Source organism: Cryptomeria japonica, chromosome 5, assembly GCF_030272615.1.
Source record: "Cryptomeria japonica chromosome 5, Sugi_1.0, whole genome shotgun sequence".
In the NCBI taxonomy this organism is placed as follows: domain Eukaryota; kingdom Viridiplantae; phylum Streptophyta; class Pinopsida; order Cupressales; family Cupressaceae; genus Cryptomeria; species Cryptomeria japonica.
The window spans coordinates 142,404,037-142,427,765 of record NC_081409.1 but is presented as its reverse complement, the minus strand read 5'-3'; the positions used below and the strand labels follow the sequence as shown (position 1 = coordinate 142,427,765).

Genomic DNA, 23,729 nt, shown 5'->3' with positions numbered 1-23,729 from the left:
TATAAATCAGCAAATAGAATAACTGATAAATTGATTATTTATATTTTAGGGAAATTGGCAAAGTCTCATTAGAGAATTTGGTCAAACTGTTTTAATTCTGGTTTTTATTTGTTAATGTAGTGTAACTAAAAAAACCTAATGGTTGGTATAATATACTTGCCTGTGGGCAGGAACTAACAAATATGATCTAAAATCTTACAATATGCGAATATAGTCTACACAAAGTTTGGATGCAGTTAATAAATGCTACCCCTTCCACCACATCATGCAAATGTATCACAATGAATCCCTCTAATTCATTCTTTTCTGTAGATGCTTGGAATAAATGCTATGCCTTTCCACCACACAATGCAAACATAGCACAATGAATCCCTCTAGTTCTTGTTTTGCACATGAACCAAAACTTCAAAAAAATCTTTATGAAAAAGGAGTATAAGAAAATGATATAATGTTGACTAGGTCACTTGTGTTGTAGTTGTTTTCTGTTGCATTTATTGTTCGCATGCTTCTCCTCATCCATTGCTGCCAATCATGGATATTTTCTAGTGGAGGCTGCAAGAATCAAATGCTTGACCAGTGCACCATCATCAGTAGGAGATGCTCAACTCCTAACAAGGAATGTTGCACTCTCTTTATATTATGCTCCCTCCAACTCACATATGTACTTTGCTTCAAATATCTTGGGAAGGATGTACTGTCAAAGTGGTATTAACAAGAAGAAAGAGATGGGTATCCATGAAGCTCCAAAACTTGTGCATTCTAATGTCAAGAACCCTCCATACAGTTTAGATATTGAATTTTTCTTAGGTCTGTCCTAAAAATAATAGTAAACAAAACAACGAAAATCTATTGGCTAAAGAAGAAAATGTAATCACGATGTACTTGCAGAGAACATTGGTCCATGGGAACAGATACCATGGTTTGCTGAATCGAAATTCTAATTCATCCAATGCATGTTGATGCATTCATATTGTATTAGACAAAAGTTAAGAAATTATATGGATGGAGAGCTAGGTCTAAAGACTAATACTTATGGACACAACTATCAAGGAGTGACAAAAAATTCTTAACTTGAATCTGTGAGCTGAAGTGATGAAAAGCACAAGTGGCCTCTCCCAAAATTGATTCCTTGGCAAATTCTCTATTTCCATGTAAGCAAAGTACCCCATAAGACATAATTAGGAAACATTTTAATGATGAGCATCAATCCCAAAGATCCACTCAAAAGAATATATTGAAATAGGTTCACTGAAATATTGGCATATATCACTGTGGGTTCACTAAAATATTGAATTCTAAGCTTTGGTTTTGTAAAGGCCTTGTAACTACAATGCCCCATAGGGACTATTTTTTTCCCTGATCATATAATCATTACAATTTGTGAAGTCCATTTACCATACTTTGGCATCACTATAAGTTGCAAACAGTATACATTTTAGGTAAGGTATACACATCCTGAAACCACACTCAAAATATATAAGAGAAGAGTAAGAAGTATAGGAGTCATCTACTCTTTCAATCAATAGGTTACAAAATAAATAAATACCTTAACTCTTGCTTACAAATCCTCCTTCATTTCCATAATCGGAGGAGAGAGAGAGAGAGAGAGAGAGAGAGGTGACATCCACCCTACCACAAACAATTAGCTTCCCCATGTGTTGATGTGTATTTTGTACACAACCAAACACAGAATAAAATACCCAAAGGTATCTTACCCTCTCTTGAATAAAGCCTCTGAATGCTGAAGATGTCGCGAAAATGATCAATCGGGATGACTTCAAGGTTCTTCGTTGCAAGATCTCTATGTGTGGATAAGCACCAGTGGTCGTTGTATATGTTGTTTCTTCAAGGGGCCTTACGTACTTTCAGAGAAAGCTTGTCCCTGTTACTCTCTTTTCGACTGCAGGAACAGGATTTTCCTAATGCTACAGATTTTCAAAAAAATGTCAAAAGGATAAGGGTTTCGAGGAAAGATATGCTAATCTAATCCTAAGAATGACTCAATGAAGGCTAGACTTGGTAAGATTCTACCAATTTCCGTATCGCCAAGAAATTACAACTCTACTGGGATTGATGCGATCTTCTAAGGTGATTCAGTAACTTTCAAATCATCAAGGATATAGATACTATCATAGAGATACATATCAATACTTCCAAAAATGATTGAATTTTTAAGCAATGTCAATATTTCTAGTTGACCACACAAGGCGTCCTTACAATTAGTAAGAAGCTAGTGGTTTGGAACGTGAATCTCACCAAAGATCAAGCACAACACTTAGTCCTTCAAACTTAAACTTAGATACTACTTCAACTGAGAGTGATTCAAGAAAATAAACAATCATGAAGATAGCCACAAGTATTGCAATAAAACACCATAACTTCAATATTTTATTGATCTCAAAGCCAAATAGACAACAATTGTTCAAAATTCTTTCTTCACTACTCAAGCTTGCTACACAATTACTTTTTTCTCTCTAAGCTCTCTCTCCTTTTTTCTAACTTCTAACTATAAAAATGAAAATGAGTGAGGGTATATATACCATCCTCAAATACAATGAATGGCCCAAATCGAAAGAAGATCAACGGCTGAGGCTTTGACACCTAAACCTTAATTAGGGTTTGTTACAAAAAGGTCCCCATTTAGATAAACATCATTAAATGCATAACCAATAATTAATTGGCACAAATATCGAGGAAACATAGACCAATAGGAATTAAGCTGCCACATCATCCTATAACAACTTTTCATCTAGAATTTTGTTCCCTTTCCTATGCTCTTTCTTAGAATATTCAATGAATCCGGACACAGCTCTCTCGATCTCAGCAATGGGAATCTCAGGAAGATTCTTCATTTGTTCTTCCAAGTGAAGGACTTGATCAAAAGCAGTGAGAAGAGCTGTCTCCCATCCAGGTTCAAGTTCTTTGGTCCTCTCAATCAGGAACATAGTAGTGTACATCTAATCTCGTTTCTTATCTGTGATGATGTTATCCTCTTTGCAAAAGATAACCTTGACTCTCTCCTCCAACTCTTGGATGTCCACATCTGTCTCAATCTCGATCCGCCTGCCAAGAATGGTACATAACACCTCAAACACCTTACCTTGAATTGGATGAATGATACCTTCAACTTGACTGCATCTAGTGTTGATGTCCTCAAAAAGGACCTCTTTCATCTGGAGCAGCGCTGACCACTGTAGGAGATTATGGGTTCCTCCATCCATTATCTTTTCTTGTGCCAGAATCCGTCTTGGTGTTTTTCTTATCACTTGTAAGACAGGAATGATAACATCTCTGGTGTGAGTGAATGCAGCTACAGTTATCATTAGATTATGAATAATCTCAAGGACTTGGATAGCTCGATGAACTGTCTTCATCATTCTTGTTGCAAATTCAATGGCTACCATGTGGGATTTATCAATCCAAGAGCTCATAAGCTGAACCAAGCTCTTCACTCTTTCTGCCTCACCCACTGATTCAAGAGGGAGTGCTTGAAAAGGGGATACTGTTGGATCCTGACGTCTCAAGGGCTGATTGAGATGACTAAAATAGCTTCTCCAAGCACTGACCTCCTTCTCAAGCTTCTTATTTTTTTCCATTTCTTTTTTAAGTTTGTCTTTAAGTGCTTCAAATGAATCGGTTGCTTCTTCCATTGCTTGTTCAGAGGTAAGTGGACCAAGCTCAAATGTTTCTAAGTCATACTCATCTGCAAGAATCTCACCCTCATATTTGTCCACTACGGGTGTAGCTACTTGCAATTTCCTGGATCCTATCTCATCTCTAATTATCTTGGACATCCTTGTGGCCTTCTTCTTTTCCATTACCTCTTGAGAGTTTCCTATAAGGCTTTCTAAATCAAATACATCTTCTTCCTCTTCAACCACAACTACCCTTGTCAGTCTCTCTTTTAACCAATCCGGAATGGCGGATCTTGTTTCCCTTACTTGTATTTCTTTAAGTAGTGGTCTATCCTCTCGGCAAGGAGATGTCGCTTCATCATCATTCTTCTCTTCATGTAGCTCATTAGCATCAACTTGGGGAGATTGACTCGTCGACTGCTGAGGTGTCTGTCCCTTTTTCTTGCTTGTCATTTTGTACCATGGATTCCATAGATTCATCAATTTCATATACCATCTTCCCCTGATCGTCTCCTTGATTTGCCTTCTTTTCATGTCGAGAAGATGTGCTTGGTGAGTGATCGGGGTTTGTTTTTTGCTTCTTCCTGGTGGGTTCCCTTTTCTCAGGTCTTTCTTTCCTCTTTGAGCCTTTGGAATGAGAAGTGTTCTCACTCACGCTTGCTTCTCCTTCTTCTGGCCTTGCCTCCAAAGTAAATGTCATTGATACATTCTGCTCTTTCAACTTCTGATGTTGTACATCCACCCATCTGCGAGTGCATGATAAAACGGGAGCCATCAAAGCTCTCAAGTCTAAAACCTCGGGCTCATTCCAATCTATTTTCACTTCCTTGTCCTCTTTCTCATAGGATGATTGGAGGTATCTACCATTGTCCTGGGCTTGATCAGCTACTCTATAAACTTTGCATTTCCTAATGAGATCTAAGGGTAGCCTGGAATGCATCTTTCTTTTAACCTCTAAATCACCAGGGAGATTCATCCAAAAGTCCTCCACCTGAAACTCATGCTTGTACTTCCTGCCGACTGTCTCCTCCATATAACCATGAGGATCAAAATTCTCCTGCGAGGCAAAGAATGAGAATGAGTATAAAGATAATTCCTTCTCTGCATCTTCCGAGGCTTGAGTGTTAGGACACACCTCAACTAAATTCCCTAATATGATGGGCATGGGAATTCCATTTCCATGCTTGTGTCTGAATGCCTTCACATAAGCTGCCAACTGTCTGGTCACCTCAAGTAGTATTATTTTGTCTGTTGGATACCTTGGCAACATGTAGGGAGGTGAAGGACACCCATGAACTCTGATGTATGTGAATTTCTGAAACTGGATGAACCATGCACCATACTTCTTCACAAGCTCCTGCGCATCCAGAGATAGTCGATTGTGAATCCCAGCTTGCAATATCCTGGTAATGTTCATCGTGAAGGTGTCATTGACTAACTTGAGTCACTTCTAGGCAGATGATGCAGATGAACATAAGAATCACAAACCCTCATTTCTCCGGGTCCTCTTCCGATCACTCCTCTGTGAGGTAGCCCTGCATACTCAAAACTCCTGATTAAGGCATATATAACATATGAGCTCATGTGGAATGATTTGGTGGGTCTTAGCCTCCTCAACTGCACGTCCAGACAATTGCTAATAATTCTGGCCCAATGAAGCATTCCTTTTCCTTGGACTATCATTTAAATGAAGAAGAACATCCACTTTTCGAAGAAGAAGGCTTGAGGAGCCCCTGTAACTCGATTGAGCAAAGTTATCAAATCCTCATATTCCTCCTGGAAGTCGATCCTATGTGGTGTATTGGGAATCTTGTTCAAGCGAGGCCGACTCTTGAGCAACCAATTCTTATTGATGAGATTTAGACAAGTCTCAGGATCATCTTCATAGATCGACCTTGCTCCTTCTAAGCTTTTGTAAATCATATTTTTATGGTCTATAAGATGAAGAGCTTTGCTTATAGCTTCCTCTGAAAGGTAAGCTAAGATGTTCCCGTGTTTGGTTACGATCATCCTTGATTGTGAGTGATAGTGGCGGGCACACTCGATCATCAGGTCATGACACTTTACTGTAGGAGGGAAACCTGCCGTCTTGATGATGCCACTCTCGATTATCTTCCTCGCAATAGGTGATGGCTTGCCAATTTAGGGGGCCTCTCAAAACTTCTTCACATGGAAGTTTCCCAAGTTGGTGTCCCCGATATTACTCCACTTGGACACAATCCTGGTCTCCAATTCGTCGCTCCTCTGATCTTCCTTGATGAGAGCCTGTCGACTAGTAGATCCTCTGTCTTTGGGGGTCGCCATTTGATGCCTACACAAAAATTTCAAAATTAGTCTTTAAGCATCATACCTTAAAGCATAGAAATTAAGACTCTTGAAAGGGAAGATTCAAGATGTTAATGATAAATCTAGAATTCCTCATTTCTCAATTAATTATGAATGGAATCAAACTTTCATGTCTTAGACCCTTTTCTAAAAAAATTGCTTTAAAACAAGCTTTGAATAAGATCATCAAAATGATTCCCCATACCTTCCCTTGAGTGCTTAACTATAAAACCTTTGGAAAATGATGAAAGAAAACTGGACTTTGCTGGACAAGAGTTAAATTTTGGTCCTCTTTTGTATGAATTACACCTCCACTAGCCTTCAAAAGAGCTTCACCCTCCACTAGCTTTTCAAAATCTAGAAATTATCCTTCAACTCTTAGCAAATTCTGGAAATTTAGCCTCCAATCTGCTGGATTTTGCTCCTCAATCTGCTCCTTAAAATCGCACCTAGAAGGAATGAATGAATGATTTGAAATTTGAAGCAACACTCCCCCTTTTTATAGGGCGCTCACCCTAATCCCTTCAAGGCCGACTTGGCAAATAAGGGGTAAAAATAAATAAAAATCCCTTGAAAAGGTGGCCGACTTGCCTATAAAGGCACAATGATGATTTTGAGCGCTCATTTTGTATTTTTTAATTTTTAAAATTAATTTTAATGCCTCCAAGGTGAATTTTTTAATTATTTCAAGGCCTAAAAATTAATTTATTAAATTAAAAATGCCTTTAATTAATGCGAATTTAATTTAATCCTCCCAAATGTTTCGAATTTAGCAAATTTGGTGATTTAGTACAAACTGGAGAATATCAACGTTTGATCAAGGCTTAATGAAGTTTTCTAATGATTTCACCCTGGACCCTCTGGGAGGGTCAGGAGCGATTTTCTCAATTTAGTCCTGAATATCTCATACCTTGACTCCAAAATCTTCTGGAGGGTGAATTCATACCTAACTAAAGTCTTGCATTTCAAATTTGGGTATTTCGCATGAGGAATTTAGGTGAAAAAGTGTATTTCGCCCTGGGCCCTCTGGAAGGGTCAGGAGCGAATTTTTCATCCTAGGCCATAATCCACCTTAGCTTGATCATAACACTCTTCCAAATCAATCTCCAGGGTCCATTTCCTTGCATTACTGAGTTAGCCTATCAAAATTTTGAAGGAAGTAATGCATTCTAGGGAATTTCACTCTGGAAGGGTCAGGGCGATTTTGACATTTTCAGGCCCTTGATTCATTTCATTCTCCATTTAACCAAATCAACTCCCTTTCTTCACTGAGCATGCTTAGCTGACTCAAACTCAGAAACAAACAGGACCTTACCCAGAAAAACCTTCCTTCAATCTAGACCTGACCTGAGACCTATCCTATCCTTGACCTAACTAATTTGACTCTCCTGAAAGGTATGTTCCATTCTGGCAATCTTGAGTCTTCAGGTAGACGATTAACAATCTTCCAAAATTTGACTAGACTTAGCATGAAAGAAACCCAAAACGAGCTTCCAAGGTTTAGCCTAATCCAGCCAGCCCATACAGATCACTCACTCACTCAAAATCCTAAAAGCAGAGAGAAAAACAAAACCAAAAGCAAAAGAGGGGGTCCCCATTCTAATGGGGCGATGTGTGAAATGGTCACAACACCATGCTACTCCACTAAAGAAGCCTGGCCCAGCACAAAAGATCTAGTTTTATGTGGAAACATGCATGATGAAATCTAGCTCACTGCGTGAATCACTATCAAGCTAGCATACCTATATTCTCATGCAATGTATATCTAATGTACTCATTCATTGAACATATTTATATGAAAGAGAATGCATATCAATCTAATTCATGCACTCATGGGTATGAATCAATGATAATCAATGATTACAACATAAAATTTTCCAATCATCTCACTGCAATATTTGGACATTCAATAGGATAGATAAACAACACTAGAAGACAAATCCCATAACTGACATTTAGTCATATAATGTTCAAGATAGATAATGTATTTTTAAAGTGATAATATCTACTGATTAGTCCACTAGAGAGGAATAGTTAATAGATGATTAGTCCATAATGGAAGCTAGTTCATAACACAAAAAAGACTTCCATAACTCCACCCGATGCTAAGTGATACAGAGGATCTAACTTTGTTCTCATGACTTAATTGGTGATAGGTTTTCACCAATAAACATGAAAACCAACCATCGAAAGGATGGTAACCTATCTAGTAATTTTCACTCATGTATATTCATACCTTTATAAATAATAATACTTATATGTTAAACTTGTGTGATTGCAATCTATAATCAACTAACAGCTTCCAACTTGCATATTGTAGTGAAAAAGGACAGTGTTCAAATGGTCATAAATTTTTTGTCCTTTGGCCAAATTTGAAAACTTCAATATGTTCTGGAAAGGGGGAAGAACAAAGAATAAAACCCGGAAATTATTTTACAAGAATCCTAAACATGCATGAGAAGTTTTCTCTGCAACTCAGCTCACTAGTTTCCTACCCAGAACAACTGTTTGGTCAAAGGGACAGTCTTACTATTTCCAAGTTTTTTAAGGTTCAAAATTCTTACATTTCAATAATATGGTTTTACTCAATTAATTTCTAGAACTCTTTCAAGTTTTGATAGTTTTTAAGATCCCTCAATTCTCTGCCTTTCCCTCATTTCTTGTGAGGATACTTGAAACTCTTGGAGATATATCCACGATACAAATTGTTTAAATGCTTCTGCTGATGCTTCTAATCTTATGGATAGGCGTAGCAGGAAGAGTGATTGGATCTGGATCAAACAGCAATGTGATTTAGCTCGACCAACAAATTTTAGCTAAAACATAAGATACAACTCCTCATTCACTATTTACGTGGCAAGGAATTACTAAGTGCCAACTCAAACTACCTCATATATACTACTTATACAATTTCATAAATAGTTTTGATGGGATTGATTTTCTTTTTGGTGAGCCCTGCCTAGGAGATTATTATTTAGTAATTCTAAATAAACTCCTTTCCCAAAACATCAGGGCAATGGATTATATGAATCCAATTTAATGACACTTATAGTTTAGGATTGTCTAAATAATTACTCAGGACTAATTTTTGGACATTAAGTAATATTAAATAATGTAGATAAACAACTGACTCTTAGAAATTGACTCTTCTAATTTCCACAAATTGGTTGCAGTGCTGAAGTTCACATCACTTTTATAACAACATATAGGCATTGACCTATGTCAAACAACCAGTGCTGAGAATTTCAAAATAGAATTTTTAGGGTACAAACATCTTAACACCCAAGCAAAGATAAATTATATCATTCATTTTCATAATTTTTTCCTAGTGTCTATAGTTTACCAACTTATCCTTGTAAGCATCCATTCACCCAACACTTTTCTTCGCCTGCCTTATATCCACTATAGTAATGTCCAACTTCAGAGAAGTTCAATGTTTGGAATGAAAGAGGAGTACAAAATGCATTTTGTAATGTCCCCTTTTAGATTTCTATGCCTTGGGGACAATCACTTGCTTTCCTTAGAATTACAATATCAGATTTGTACAATAAATTTATGCAATTGGGAACATGAATACAATAATGAGCAATATCACTTGCTATCTCTGATTTGTACAATTAAAGGATATGCTTAAGTGAATTGATGAATACTTGCACTAAGTTCAATGATCACTAAGATCTCTCCTACATCAAATATGGTAGTGTAAATATGCAAGATGATCTTGTTATATTGCTAGGTCTGATATATAATATCGCCTATAGTGATATAGTTGCTGTTTCAAATATGGATTTATAACCTTGCAATAATAATCTAATGTTGTTTCTGATATATGTGATCTTTCCTTGCAATCAATGGTGTTGTCTCAGATATGGATTTATGAACTTGCAATTGGTTTAGCCAAATAGGCTGATGCTCAAATGAACGGATCTAATATATGGATAAGAGTTAATAAGTTTCCAATTCCCCCTCTTTGATTTGAGTTTGGTTCTTATTAAATATCTCCCAATAGGGAGTGGTTGCATCTCTTCACCCGAACTAGACATGTCCCTTCTTGTTCGTGACTCTTCCTACAAGTTAAACGCATCATTTCAAGTATTTAATGAATGGAGATTCATTAAGGAATAACGATTGGTTTCTCTATCTTTATTATCCTTAATTGTGCCTCTTCATAACACAAGATTTACATTGATTGGTTTTGTTATTCATATCACACCATTAAGGATTGTTGTTATCTCTTAATTGGTTTAGTTAACTTCCTTACACATCGATGTACTTTGAACCTGGAATATGATTGAGATCGAAGGACAGTTGGTGTTAATGATGCAATCTGCATATTATATCGTAATTGATATCTTTATCATCGATTCTAAGGAGACTTATCTTGATCTGGCCGAAGGTTTCTTGATAACATTCGGTCAATATGCTGATAAGGACAATGACATCTCCAGTCTGATTATTACCATGCTAGTTTACTGTTGCATAGTTCTTTGAGTCTTCCTTTGATCTTCTTTGAGTATTGTTATCACCGATTCTTCTAATCATTATCTTCGAGCCATAACCGATCTTCATAGTGTTGTCAATTAGATGCTGGTTTGCTTCATTGCCACCAAGTACAAGGATGTTGTTGCCTGTAACTTAATAACAGTACTGATCTGATCTGATCCATGGTGTACGCTGCACTCTAGAATTCTCCATTTGGTTGGGGATATCACAGTTCCCCCCTCTTGAATTTGCTTGGCCTCATGCAATATAGGACTCTCTCCACCTTGTCTCTTGCCCTTGGATGATCCTGCACATAGGTTAGAAATTTCTATACAAGACATACAATTGTATATATCAAAGAAACAATGGATTTAGAAAGGCTACTGCTATTGGAACTTGGAAGAATTGGGTTTCCTTGAGCCATTTCTACACCAAGCTTAAGGGGAATTGTTTTCTACAATTCTCTTACACTACATGGTGGCTCAAGTTGGCCTTCATACTAGTCTTTTGATCATACTAGGAAGGAATTGGGACTTCCCTTGAGCCATTTCTACACCAAGCCTAAGAGACTTTCTTGCTTTGCTTGGCAGCTCAGGTTAGCCTTCGTGCCATTTCATTCCCTTCTTGGGAAGAAATGGGAAGCCTATTTGGAGCCGTTTCAACACCAAGCCTAAGAGAGGTTGTTCCCTACAACCCTCTTACTTCCCTTGGCTGCTCATGTTTGCTGTCCACATTCTGTGATATCCCCTCTCTGACCTGTCCTAGAACTTACTCTATCACAAACTTGCACTAGGATTTAGTAATAGATATAATTCAGATTATCTACGATTACTTCTGATGTCAATAATATAGTACATGCAAATGTTATGGATATCAATATTTTAACAACAATGTCTGATATACTATTAGGAAACAGGTTCTGTATATGATGCTTTCTATCCCTTATACTGACTGTATAAGTGTACTGGTCTGATATGTACAACAAGAGTATGTAATTGATAATATTGCTTCAGCAATAGCTGCGATTTCTGACTTACCAACATAATATGCCACTTATATATATGATTGCTAGAAATGATATACATTGTCTCAGATGACTAGCATAATGCTTGCACTTCCACAATGGATGTCGTGTCTGATCTCTAATCTTGATCTCTCCACTGCCTTAGATCCAATTTCTGATTTTATTTTGTATGTTTACTCCAATAAGGCTAGTTTGTAGTTACTTTCCAAAGGATAGATTCGAACAGAGTTCCCCAAAAATTAGGTTCTGCCCTCTTTGATTTGAGTTTGATTCTTATTAATATCTCTCAATAGGGAGCGTTGGCATCTCTTCACCCGAACTAGGCATGTCCCTTCTTGTTCGTGACTCTTTCCTCAATCGTGCCTCTTCATAACACAAATTTACCATTGATTGGTTTTGCTTTTTAAATCTCACCATTAAGGATTGTTGTTATCTCTTAATTGGACTAGTTAGCTTCCTTATACATCGATGTACTTTGACCTTGAAATTGGTGTTAATGATGCGATCTGCATACGATATGATTAGATGCGGGTTTTCTTCCTGGCCATTGCGCACAAGGTTGTTGTCTGTAACTTAATAACAGTTCTGATCTGATTTGATCCATGGTTGGGGATATCATAGTCTTCCCCTCTTGAATTTGCTTGTCCTCAAGCAATTTAGGACTTCCTCCACCTGTCTCTTGTTCTTGGATGATCTTGCACATAGGTTAGAAATTTCTATACAAGACATATGTATATGTGAAAGAAATGATGGATTTAGAAAGACTATTACTTAATTGCTATTGCATATATTCCAACTTGGAAGAATTGGGCTTCCTTGAGCCATTTCTACACCAAGCTTAAGAGGAATTGTTCTCTACAATTCTCTTACACTACTTGGTGGCTCAAGTCAACCTTCATTCTAGTCTTTTGATCATGCTAGGAAGGAATGGGGGCTTCCCTTGAGCCATTTCTACACCAAGCCTAAGAGACTTTCTTGTTATGCTTGGTGGCTTGGGTTACCCTTTGTGCCATTCTCATTCCCTTCTTGGGAAGATATGGGAATCCTATTTGGAGCCATTTCTACACCAAGCCTAAGAGAGGTTGTTCTCTACAACCATCTTATTGCACTTGGGGGCTCGTATTTTCTGTCCACATTCTTACTTCCTTATCTACTCTTTGGGAAGAAATGGGGCCTTTATTGAGCCATTCCTACACCAAGCATCTACTTGGCAGCCTTTGCTAACTTGACCACCATTCTCACTTCCCTCTTTCTTGGTTTTTGAAACCAAATTGCTTTAAGGCCCGGCCCTTAAGGTTATTAATGTTCTAAACTGGACCTTGTCATGATTCATTCATCCCAATCATTCTAACTTTTACTCTTTATCTTATATGCATTATTAACTCTTTAGGTAATTTTTTTAATGATAATTACATTCTTACATTGATGCTAGTTATGATCTTTAATACAAAAATGTTTTCCTATATAGGGTACCTATTCATGTTCAAGCAAATTTAGTTTTTCTTTGAATGTTTTAATATCTTCTTCCTTTTCCCATGTGGCATCTTCCTCTGGTAGTCCCCTCCATTTGATTAGGAATTCAGTGATAGTTATATTTCATAATTTCTTCTCCCTAGTATCTAGCATGCTTTATGGTTCCAATATGAGTTTCCCTTCATGATCGAGAGGTGGTAATTCTGCACATGGGGCAACTTGCTGTCCTAGGACCTTTTTGAGCCTTGATACATGGAAGATGTGGATTTTCTTACCTTCAAGAAGTTATAACTCATAAGCTACTTCACCAACTTTCCTTAGGACCTTGTATGGTCCATAGAATCGGGGTTTGAGTTTTTCTGCCCCACAACCCTTGATTGTTGGGTGTTTATAAGGTTGTAATCATAAAAAACACCAAGTGTCCAGCTTCAAATGTCCTCTCCACACGGTTTCTATTTGCTTATAGCTTTTGCTGGTTTTGGGCATGATGAAGGTTCTCCTTGAGGGCATTCATGATATCTACGCTTTGCTGGACAAAATCATTAGCTCCAGGTACTTTGCTATCTTAGATGATGCTCCCAAATGATGTGGCTTCATATCCATATAAGGCTTTGAATGGAATCATCCTTATAGACATGTTATGAGTGGTATTGTAACAGTACTCTCCTAGATTCAGCCAGTTAAGCCATGCATTTTGCTGCCCAGTAACATAGTTTCTTAGACATCCCTCTATCCATTTGTTGACAATTGGTGCTAGGGGTGAGTTTTGCTCTGCTAACCAAAAGGGCTCTTGCCAAAATTGACTAAGGAAACAGTTGTCCCTGTCATTGACTATGTTCTTGGGTAAACCATGGAGTCTAAAGATCTTAAAGAATAGTTCTGCTATTTGGGCCGCTTTGTATTCTGTAGATGTTGCAAAGAAATGGGCATACTTTGTAAGTCTACTACCACATATATACAATCCTTCCCATGCACCTCGGGTAAACCTTTTATAAAATCCATTGAAATGCTTCTCATTTCTGGTTTGGAGTGGGTAGGGACTAATAAATCTGCTGGGTGACTTTGCTCTATCTTATTTTGTTGGCATGTCATACATTCTTGCACATGCTTGAGAACATACTTCTTTAGTCCTTTCCGGGAATATCTTTCTCTAATTTGCTTGTATGTCTTGTAGTAATCGTGGTGTCTTGCCAAGGGATTGTCATGGTATTCCTTCATGATCTTACTCTTCATCCTTGAATGTGATGGAAGGTATACTCTTCCTTTGTATAGGATAAAGTCTTCCCAAACCTTGTATTCATCATTCGCCATCTTTCCTTCTAATATTTCATTGGCCTGGGGATCTTTGGCATATTCTGCGATGGTGCCATTTTTCCATCCTCTTGAAATGCTAGTAATGGTGTTTAGGCAAGGTTGCCTTGACAGTGCATCTACAACCACATTATCGGATCCTCAATGTCAAAATCATAAGCTTGGATTTTATCTATCCATTTGTTGACAATTTATGTTTGCCCAGGCCTTTGTGGATGGCAATTGGTGCTAGGGGTGAGTTTTGTTCTACTAACCAAAAGGGCTCTTGCCAAAATTGACTAAGGAAACAGTTGTCCCTGTCACTGACTATGTTCTTGAGTAAACCATGGAGTCTAAAGATCTTAAAGAATACTTTTTCTATTTGGGTCGCTTTGTATTCTATAGATGTTGCAAAGAAATGGGCATACTTTGTAAGTCTACTACCACATATATACAATCCTTCCCATGCACCTCAGGTAAACCTTTTATAAAATCCATTGAAATGCTTCTCATTTCTGGTTTGGAATGGGTAGGGACTAATAAATCTGCTAAGTGACTTTGCTCTGTCTTATTTTGTTGGCATGTCATACATTCTTGCACATGCTTGAGAACATGCTTCTTTAGTCCTTTCCGGGAATATCTTTCTCTAATCTGCTTGTATGTCTTGTAGTAATCGTGGTGTCTTGCCAAGGGATTGTCATGGTATTCCCTCATGATCTTACTCTTCATCCTTGAATGTGATGGAAGGTATACTCTTCCTTTGTATAGGATAAAGTCTTCCCAAACCTTGTATTCATCATTCGCCATCTTTCCTTCTAATATTTCATTGGCCTAGGGATCTTTGGCATATTTTGTGATGGTGTCATATTTCCATCCTCTTGAAATGCTAGTAATGGTGTTTAGGCAAGGTTGCCTTGACAGTGCATCTGCTACCACATTATCGGATCCTCAATGTCAAAATCATAAGCTTGGATTTTACTTACCCATTTCTGTTGGTGATCATTCGGGTCCTTTTGATTCATAAAGTAACGTAGGCTATTATGATCAGTTTTGACATGGAATTCTCCACAAACTAGTTATTGCCTAAGCTTAGCCAAGGTATGCATGATGGCCAACATCTCTTTATCATAAATTGAATAAGACCTTTCAACTTTTGTAAGCTTCCTGCTTTCAAATGCTTGCTTGTTTCTCCTTTCATTGAATTGTAATTAATTATCAAATGAATTAATGAATTGCATGGATTTCTCAAAATATGCATGGTAAAGAGGTAGTAGAAAACTTGTGCTTGGATGACCTACTAAGCATGGTAAGAAATGATCCTTGTATGTTTTGCTTTTTCCCTATATGTTTCGCCATTTCCTTCTTGGGCTTGCAATTCAAATGTTCTCATTCATTAGTTGGGTTATAGGTTCCATTCACATCATGGTCTTTCATGCTTCTCTTTCCCACTAAGCAATTTCAATGTGGAAATCTACCTCATCTTTGTCACTAGTTTCTCACTTTCACTTTACTTCATTTTAGTATCTCCTTGGAGTTTGTTTACATCCTTTTTACATTATGTTCTTTCATTTCATTAAATTTTACAATGTTATCATTGTAAAAATTTGATTTCTACCATTTTCTTATGATAAAATGTGCACATGCCAATTTAGTTGTATATATAAAATTTTATTTCAATTGAATTCTTTTAGTAGAATGTATTGTGCTTAAATAAGTTGTTTTCAACATGTGCATAGAGCTCAAGCTCACCTTTGCTCATTTTGTAGAGCAATTACCACCACAACTCAAAGAAGCCATATAACATATCGTGGACAAAGAATCCATTCTCATCATGGTGAATAGAGGTCAAAACCGTGTCCAATAGTTATTCAAATATAGTTCTTTCATTTTGGGACATTATCTCATATAAGCATGTCAATAAACTCTTTTTTAAGATTCTATAGAATCCTTGACTTTTCTATTGACCCAATGGTACTATCAAATTTATTAGACATTAGCAATACACCTCCATTACAATCTTAGTGCAAAATTATCAAGTTGTTGACCAAAACAAACAAAACACTAAGACCATGAAGCAAATCTCATAACGAAAAATGATAACTTGAAGATGAATGATCAACCTAATGTCAACATCGTAATTTAAAATTGTATACACAAAAAATACTAATTCTAAATGAAATTGGTACATTTTTATGCACTTTGTTTAGGCCATGTGTATGGTTTCTAAAATTATTATGCATTTATTTCTTAACAAATTTTTTTATTTTTAAAATATATTTTTTTCATAAATTAATAAATTATGTTTCACCGTATTTAAGGTTTTCGGCAATAAGTTCGATGTACGAGGAATTCGTAGATATGACGCAAATTGCGTAAAGAAGGGCAAATTTACTCTTGGATGGAAAACGGTATGGGTGAACTCATTATTCAAAAATCTATGGAACCCACGAGCTACATGCCGAGACGATGAGGATCACTTGCCATTATTTTTGCAAAATCAAAATATATGCGGATTAAAACTTCTGGCGTTTCAAAATTCCACTCTTCTTCAGCGATTTCATAGTGTGTCCGGAGATTTGATATGGTTTCGCTTGCGCCAATCCAAGGACGCTTCACAGAGAAGTTTAAGCAATCTCATTCCTTCTACTCTCTTACTCAAAAATTTAAGAGTGTTGGAAGTTAATGTTGTCAACTCTCAAGATTTCTGCTTGTTTGATGATCCCGCCGTATGTACATCCTTCCTCACCCAAGCTTTCAACTTCAACAAAGTTTTTCCATTTTGGCCAATGTAATCGTAGATATTTATAGTAATTGTAATTGTATCGCAGCCTACTTTACAGCTGCGTGAATTGACAGTCACCTGCACAAGAGACTATCAAATGTACAGTTCATATTCGCAGCTCCGTGAATCGACAATCGCATGCAATAGAGATTTTGGAAGCGCAAGCACAGCTGGTGCAACTTCAGATAGTTCAACAAAACCGAGTTCAACTTCAGATAGTTCAGATTCGACATTGCATTCATGTCAAATGAATCCTGGACACTGGCTTCGGTGGTGGGTAGGAAAACAGAATTGGAAGAGTTTGGGGAAGATAGTTTTGCAAAATATTCAAGGCCTGAAAACACTCCCTATTAAGTTTGAGGAAGTAAGTAACCTCAGACATGTAGATCTTTCTGGTTGCACCGATTTGGAGGTTTTGCCAGATTCTTTTACTCAAGAATTATCACAACTTCAATATTTAGCATTGAGTTATTGCAGGAAGCTCATTCTCCGAAGTTTGGGAAAAATCTCCACGCTTGAGTACCTCGATTGTGAGGGTTGCTCTATGCTAAATAAACTGCCTAGGGGAACGGAGGTTCAAAAGTCCTTAAAGTATTTAAATGTGCTCCATACTGAGCTGACGGAGTTGCCTCAGCATCTAGAACAGCTGAAAAATCTGGAAGAACTACATATAGGGAGCTCAAAGTTGACTGAGTTACCATCTTCTTTATATACTTTGAGCAGTTTAACAGACTTGATCCTATTAAAATGCAAAAATCTACATTTTATTGACAACTCTATTGAAAAGTTAGTGCATTTGGAAAGGTTTAGAATGTATAATTGCGGAGTAAAAGCATTACCAGAAAGAATTGCATGGATGAATATGAAAGTTTTGGATGTTCAAGAGTGTCCACTTGCTTCCAATCATTTAATGATAGGAATGGATTCAGGAAATATGCCACCGGGTAGTTCTCAGGGGCAGGGAAGCATTGATCACGGTGCTAATCACAGTCGCTCAAGTTGTTTGACAGATCTGATTATAAGAGACAGCAACAGTTTAGAGATACATATTCCTTGGGCCCAAAGTCTTTTTCCCAAGCTTGAAATTGTTGATCTCTCCAGCAGTATCTACTTGAAAGAGATTGGTAGCTTACCAGGCAGTTTGATAACCCTGAACCTGACGGACTGTTTAAAGTTGAGAGCACTGGCGTGCCTCTCTACTTTGGCAAGACTTAAAGTTCTTGATATAAGTGGATGTGCTAAACTAGAAACACTTAATGTGGAAGGTCTGAACTCAATAGAAGTAATTAAAGCCGACAAGTGCTGGAATATGCAGAACATTCAGGGCCTGGGGCAGTTGCGGAAGTTGTCTTATTTTCAGATGTCAGTCGATTGTTTGCGCAGATCTAGTTGCACTGACATTATGGTGAGTCACAAAAACTATTCATAATCTTACCCAGGAAAAACAATCTCAAACAGTTTTATTTACTATAAATGACAAGATCAAATTATGTCTATGGCACTTAACTGATTGTGCAGACTTGGGCTCCTAATATATCAACGGCTCTCCTTTCTGGAACAACTATTAAAATGGAGGACGTTGATAATATGGTAGGTTCAGACTTTTACTCCTGCATTCTCATCTCTGTTGAATGACATTGCAGAATGAACATTGAATGGCGCGTTTCCTTTAAATGTACGCAGGACAGAGTTGCTCGCAGATTTGAAGGTGTTAAAGTCCGGAGGATTTTACAGAGGGAACAATTGGAGCTTAACGAGAAGCCGAAAGGTGCCATTTTTCTATATCTTATAACGCATGAGAATTGCAAAGTTGAAGTGACATTCTTTGGTCATGTTTACACCGCCCACTCTTCTCCTATTAATTATCCAGTACATATACTGATGTGGACGGAGGATTCAGAAGCTTATAAAGATTTTAAATCCTCGAGTGATAAGGAACAAGATTTTAGTTTGTTGAAAGCACGAATGAAAAAAGGATGGATAGTGCAAGCGAAAAAACCACAGGTTTGTAAGCAGTTCATAAAATATCTCTTCTTTGAGGGCTACATATGAGGAGCAAATTAGAGTAAGTCCATTGGACGAAGGATGGGGCAAAGGCAACATAATTTGAAGACGTGCAACCGTTAATATATTTGAAGCTTTGTATTAAAAAGTAATAAAAAACTCACCGGCTCCGTCATCTTAAGTTTAGTTTAAACCTTATTTGAACTTCTCTTCATTTCTTTGAATCAAATCGAGACAGTTCAGTAGACATGAATAAAGATGTAAAGATGTAGGTACATTCCATTCTAGCAGTCTGCATGGTTCAATAATATGAACTTTGTCAAATCTTTGAGGGTGAAGCCATTATATAATAGCATTGCTGATTAATAGTGTTAGGGTGACAATCTTTATCTAGCATTTCAGATGTATCTTTGTTTTTTCATTAATTGAAATTTAAAATTATGTTATATTTTTAATTTCAATTAATTAACTAACATATCTATATTTTAATAAAAATATGTAAAAGATGTTGAGATATATCATTATGGAGATAGTTATTTTTATTTGTTTGTTATTCATCTTAAATTTAATAACAACTAAAATGACAATCAATAATTATAATTATAAAGATAATTTGTAAATAAATACCTTGGGGTCCAACAAATTTTTGATAGATGACTAAGGATTAAAAAGTAATATTGCAACGAAAGAGTTGTGAGAAAATTTAAATCATTAAAAAAAAACCATGTGTCCTCCCCCGCTTTCTTCTATTAGAAGTTAGTTTAGCTTCATAAATTATTGACATTTTTACTTCTATTAAATTGTTATTTTATCCATTTTTTAGATTACCCTTAAGATTCATAAAATATGGGGCCATGGGATTCAACCCTTATAGTAAAAGCTCCCTATTTCAAGAAACTATTGTAACATTTAGGAAATTTTATAAACAGAATAGAAAAAAATAATAGCTATAAATAGAACAAAAAAAAATAGGTCTTTAAATTTTTAAATTAATATATGGTGAAGAGAGAAGGTTTCCTCTTCGCTTCTTTTCCTATATTATAGGTTCATATCATAAATAAAAGAAATTCAATTAATTATTTTGTATGTGCTCACCCCCTCATGTTGGACTTACACTCTTCCCATATAATATCCAAGTCTCACAAACTACTACCTAACACTTAGGATTTACACCAATCAAATTGTTAGTTTCTTAGAGATTCCTAGAGTATAAGAAATTTAACACTTTTGATCCATTTTAAATTTGATACTCAAATTATTAGTGCATGTGAAGATTCTTATTTTGTCTTTCGAGTGAAGGTAGTAAAGATTGAAAAGATAAAGATAATTTTTTTCAATGCATACGTCATTGACATATAAATTTGTTGTGTGCATGTTATTATTCATGGGAGTTAAAAGTCTTGAAATATTGTTTAGTATGTTCCCAAAAATCCAATCAAGGGCTAACTACAACATCAGGTTATTGTTGGGATTAAGGCGCCTCAACCTTAGGAGTCCCAAAGAAATTATTTAATTGATTTAATGGCCTTGTGTGTTGGTTTTATTTATTTAACGGAATATTTTAAGTTTCCTAAATGCAAAGCTTAATTACATGGGGGCTTCACTGGCTAGGCAATATTATATCACATACATTCATAATGGGGGGTTTAATATCCCAAAAATGAGGGTGCAATATATTTGGTAAAAATAGTAGGGGTGCTTTTAATTCAAGTTGTGTATTGGGAGGGGGTGACAAAAATGGAGTTTAGGGCAATATTTTTTGAAAATAGGGGGATTCTTTAGTATGCCATGAGCACACATGCTATAACCTAAACTCACTAAGTGAAGCCCACATGCTTAATTGTGGGGCTCGATGGCAAGTTGGGTGCAAAACAAATTGAAGAGAAAGAGAAATTGTGACACTTGTCACAAAGAGGGAACTTTGAGGAAGAAATTTTCTTTGGAGCTCTTCAAAGCCCCCTCCTTGCAACAAGTGGCTGCATAGTTTGTTTTCCTTTCTTGTGCACATTTGGGAAAGATTCTTAGTGTGACCAAATCTTCCACATGGATAGATGTGGAGAAACATGGAAAGTTTTACATTAGCAAAAGGCTTGTTTATCTCATTTTAGATGACTTGTATTTGTGGATAAATAATATTTGTATTAAATATTATTTATGCAAGAGTTATGAAAAAGGAAGTTTCTATTTACATTGAATGTGGATGCTTTTGGGAGGTTTTTTTTTTTGCATTGTAAGTTGTATAAATATAAGGATTGCCAGAGGAGTTTAATAAAGGAGAGAGGAGTACATTTTACAGGGGCTATGCTGACGAATTTTCTCCAAGATGTAGCATGATGTAAATCTCCATGTAAAGACCTAGAGCTTGAAGATTGTATTGTAAAGTTGTATTTTTGTTGCTAAATAATATAATGGCCATTTGATTTTGGAGTGTGGGATTTTTTACCCGAAAGGGTTTTCCCATGTTAAATTTATGTTCTATTCTTCTATCTCTTTTCTCTATTTTATAATTTTGTGTTGGTGAATCTAAATGTATGCATGCTGCTAAAAATACTATTTGATTTGGCAAAGATCTTAAATTGTAATTACTTTCCTCTAAGGGTTAATGTGGGAAATAAATTGTCTGATTCCATTTTATGGCATAGTAGTGTGCGTTTGTAATTGATGTTTGGGATTCTTGTTTTCCCTTCATTTGGTATCAAAGCTTTGTTCCAAGATTTGCAGGTTGCTTGCATGTGCATTATGTGAGTTTCATGTACTTGCATGGACTCGCATGTTTCTTGCATGTTAATGCATGTGAACATCCTTGGTATTTCGTGTTCTGTGTATTCCTTTCATAAACATTTCTTAGCCTAGCAAGCTTGAGGAAATCTGCAGGAATCAACTGAAGATTGATCCTTTGGTGACTGTAAGTTTTGTAGTTGTTTCAATCTCAGGAGACAACACACATTTTGAAGGATGGTGAAGACGAAAAAAATGGAGTTAGTCACATTGAAATGATGTTAAATGAAGCTCATGTTTGACAATAAAATAATTCCTTGTGCATGAGATGTGCGTTTTATTCTTTGTGGTTGCATGCAACAAAGTTTTCATATTAGGCATCTGTGAATGACTCTTTGGTAATATGGAGAAGCTTGGGTTTATTCAACTATAGAGTGATGTGCTTATACTGGGTGCTTTCTTTTCCCAGTATTGGAATGTGGTGCTTTTATTGCCTTGAATGCATGGAGGCTATGGAGTTGAGCATTCGATGATATGGGAAATTTTAGAATAGTCTGTCTCCCTCGAATGCATGTACTAATGGTGGTTATGGAGTTGGCCTACAAATGGGCCTAGAGTTCCTGAACTGCTTTTTGCTTATGGATGGTTGTACTTGCATGGTTTAGATTCATGTTCCTTGGATCTGAGGGTTTTATAGATTTTGCTTAAAAATATATGGTAATGCTCATCTATGATACTCCATTATTCTGGGTTAACCTATTTGGTGCTTTTCCAGACCTTTAAGTCTTCCATATGTGAAGTGGATATGGATGTGCATGGGTGTTCTCAAACATAGTGGTTTTGTAGGTTTTACATAGTCAAGGAAAAAACCTGCGATTTTGTAGAGCTGTAGAGAAGCTATTTTCTAGACCCTATTTCCTTTGGGGTGTTACTGGATGAGATAGTTACATTTCTGCATGCATGCTTTGTGCATGTTGAGAGGAGGTGAGATGCTTTCTCTGCATGGGGATGTTGGTATGTGATTAGTCACTAGCAGCATTTCTGTGGTGATACTTGGTGGATTCCTCGACTATGGTGCTCAATGTGGACATGATTGATCAGATGTGTGCTTGATTCGGTGTTTGAGTCATGTTGTCTACATGATTGTTCTCTTTGAGATCTTGGTTTGCATGCCACTGATGTGATAGTGGGTTTGCATGTTTTTGATTAAAAAAGAAGCGTTAACTAGTGGGTTTGCATGTTGCAATGATTACATCTATGGAATATGTAGTTGTGTGGGCTAATCACCTATTTAGTTGCAGTGGGATAACTCAAATGTGGATTGTCTAGATCCATGATGTTTGATTCAATGTTTATGAAAACTTGGTAGTTAGCCTTATCGGCGTTAACTTATGTAGTGGTGAGTTTGATTTGAGACGAGAGGATGGACGATAAGTGAGTATCTGGATAGTCAATTATGGGCTCTTGTAGCATGGTGTATTTCCTTGGTTTGGATGTCTTGGTTTCACTTGGTGTGATTAGTTGTACACTTGCATGTGTGTGGACCTGGATGATTTTCAAATTTGGGAGATGGTGTGTCATGTGCTTGGAGAGCTTGGTATCACACTTTAGTGGGAATTTTAGCAATGACTGTGTATTAATCACTTGGTGATGGATGATCTTCTTTAGTGATGCAGATGGTTTGGAGGGAATCTTATTTATCCTATAGTTGTAGAAGGGTTCTTTCACCTTTGCATGTGCACTATTTGAGGATGTGTAACATCTTGGAGTCATGGAGGGCTCTTAGATTCTTTGGTTTGAGGTGTTGGTGGTTCTTGATAGGTGATACTGGTTTAGAGTATGTTGGTGTTATGTCATGGGATACTCTTGTTTGTGCACATTAGAGTTTGGCATGATACATTGCTCATGAGACCATGGTATGTTCATTTGGATAATGTGATCTCCTAGGACGGGATGGTAAGATCACGATGTCATGATGGGATCCTAATTCAATTGA

At 36.7% G+C, this 23,729-nt stretch overlaps 1 protein-coding gene across 1 annotated transcript in view; it reads left to right on the top strand.

The window, feature by feature from the left end:
• The window catches only part of LOC131028459 (disease resistance protein Roq1), a 68,965-nt gene extending 49,626 nt beyond the window's left edge, over positions 1–19,339 (top strand). Inside the window, exons 4-7 of the mRNA XM_057958714.2 lie at positions 16,548–16,955; positions 17,058–18,416; positions 18,530–18,601; positions 18,695–19,339. Coding sequence (XP_057814697.2) covers positions 16,548–16,955; positions 17,058–18,416; positions 18,530–18,601; positions 18,695–19,063 — 2,208 coding nt within the window. The 3' untranslated portion in view covers positions 19,064–19,339. The remainder of the gene's footprint in view (positions 1–16,547; positions 16,956–17,057; positions 18,417–18,529; positions 18,602–18,694) is intronic.
• Positions 19,340–23,729: the final 4,390 nt, after the last annotated feature.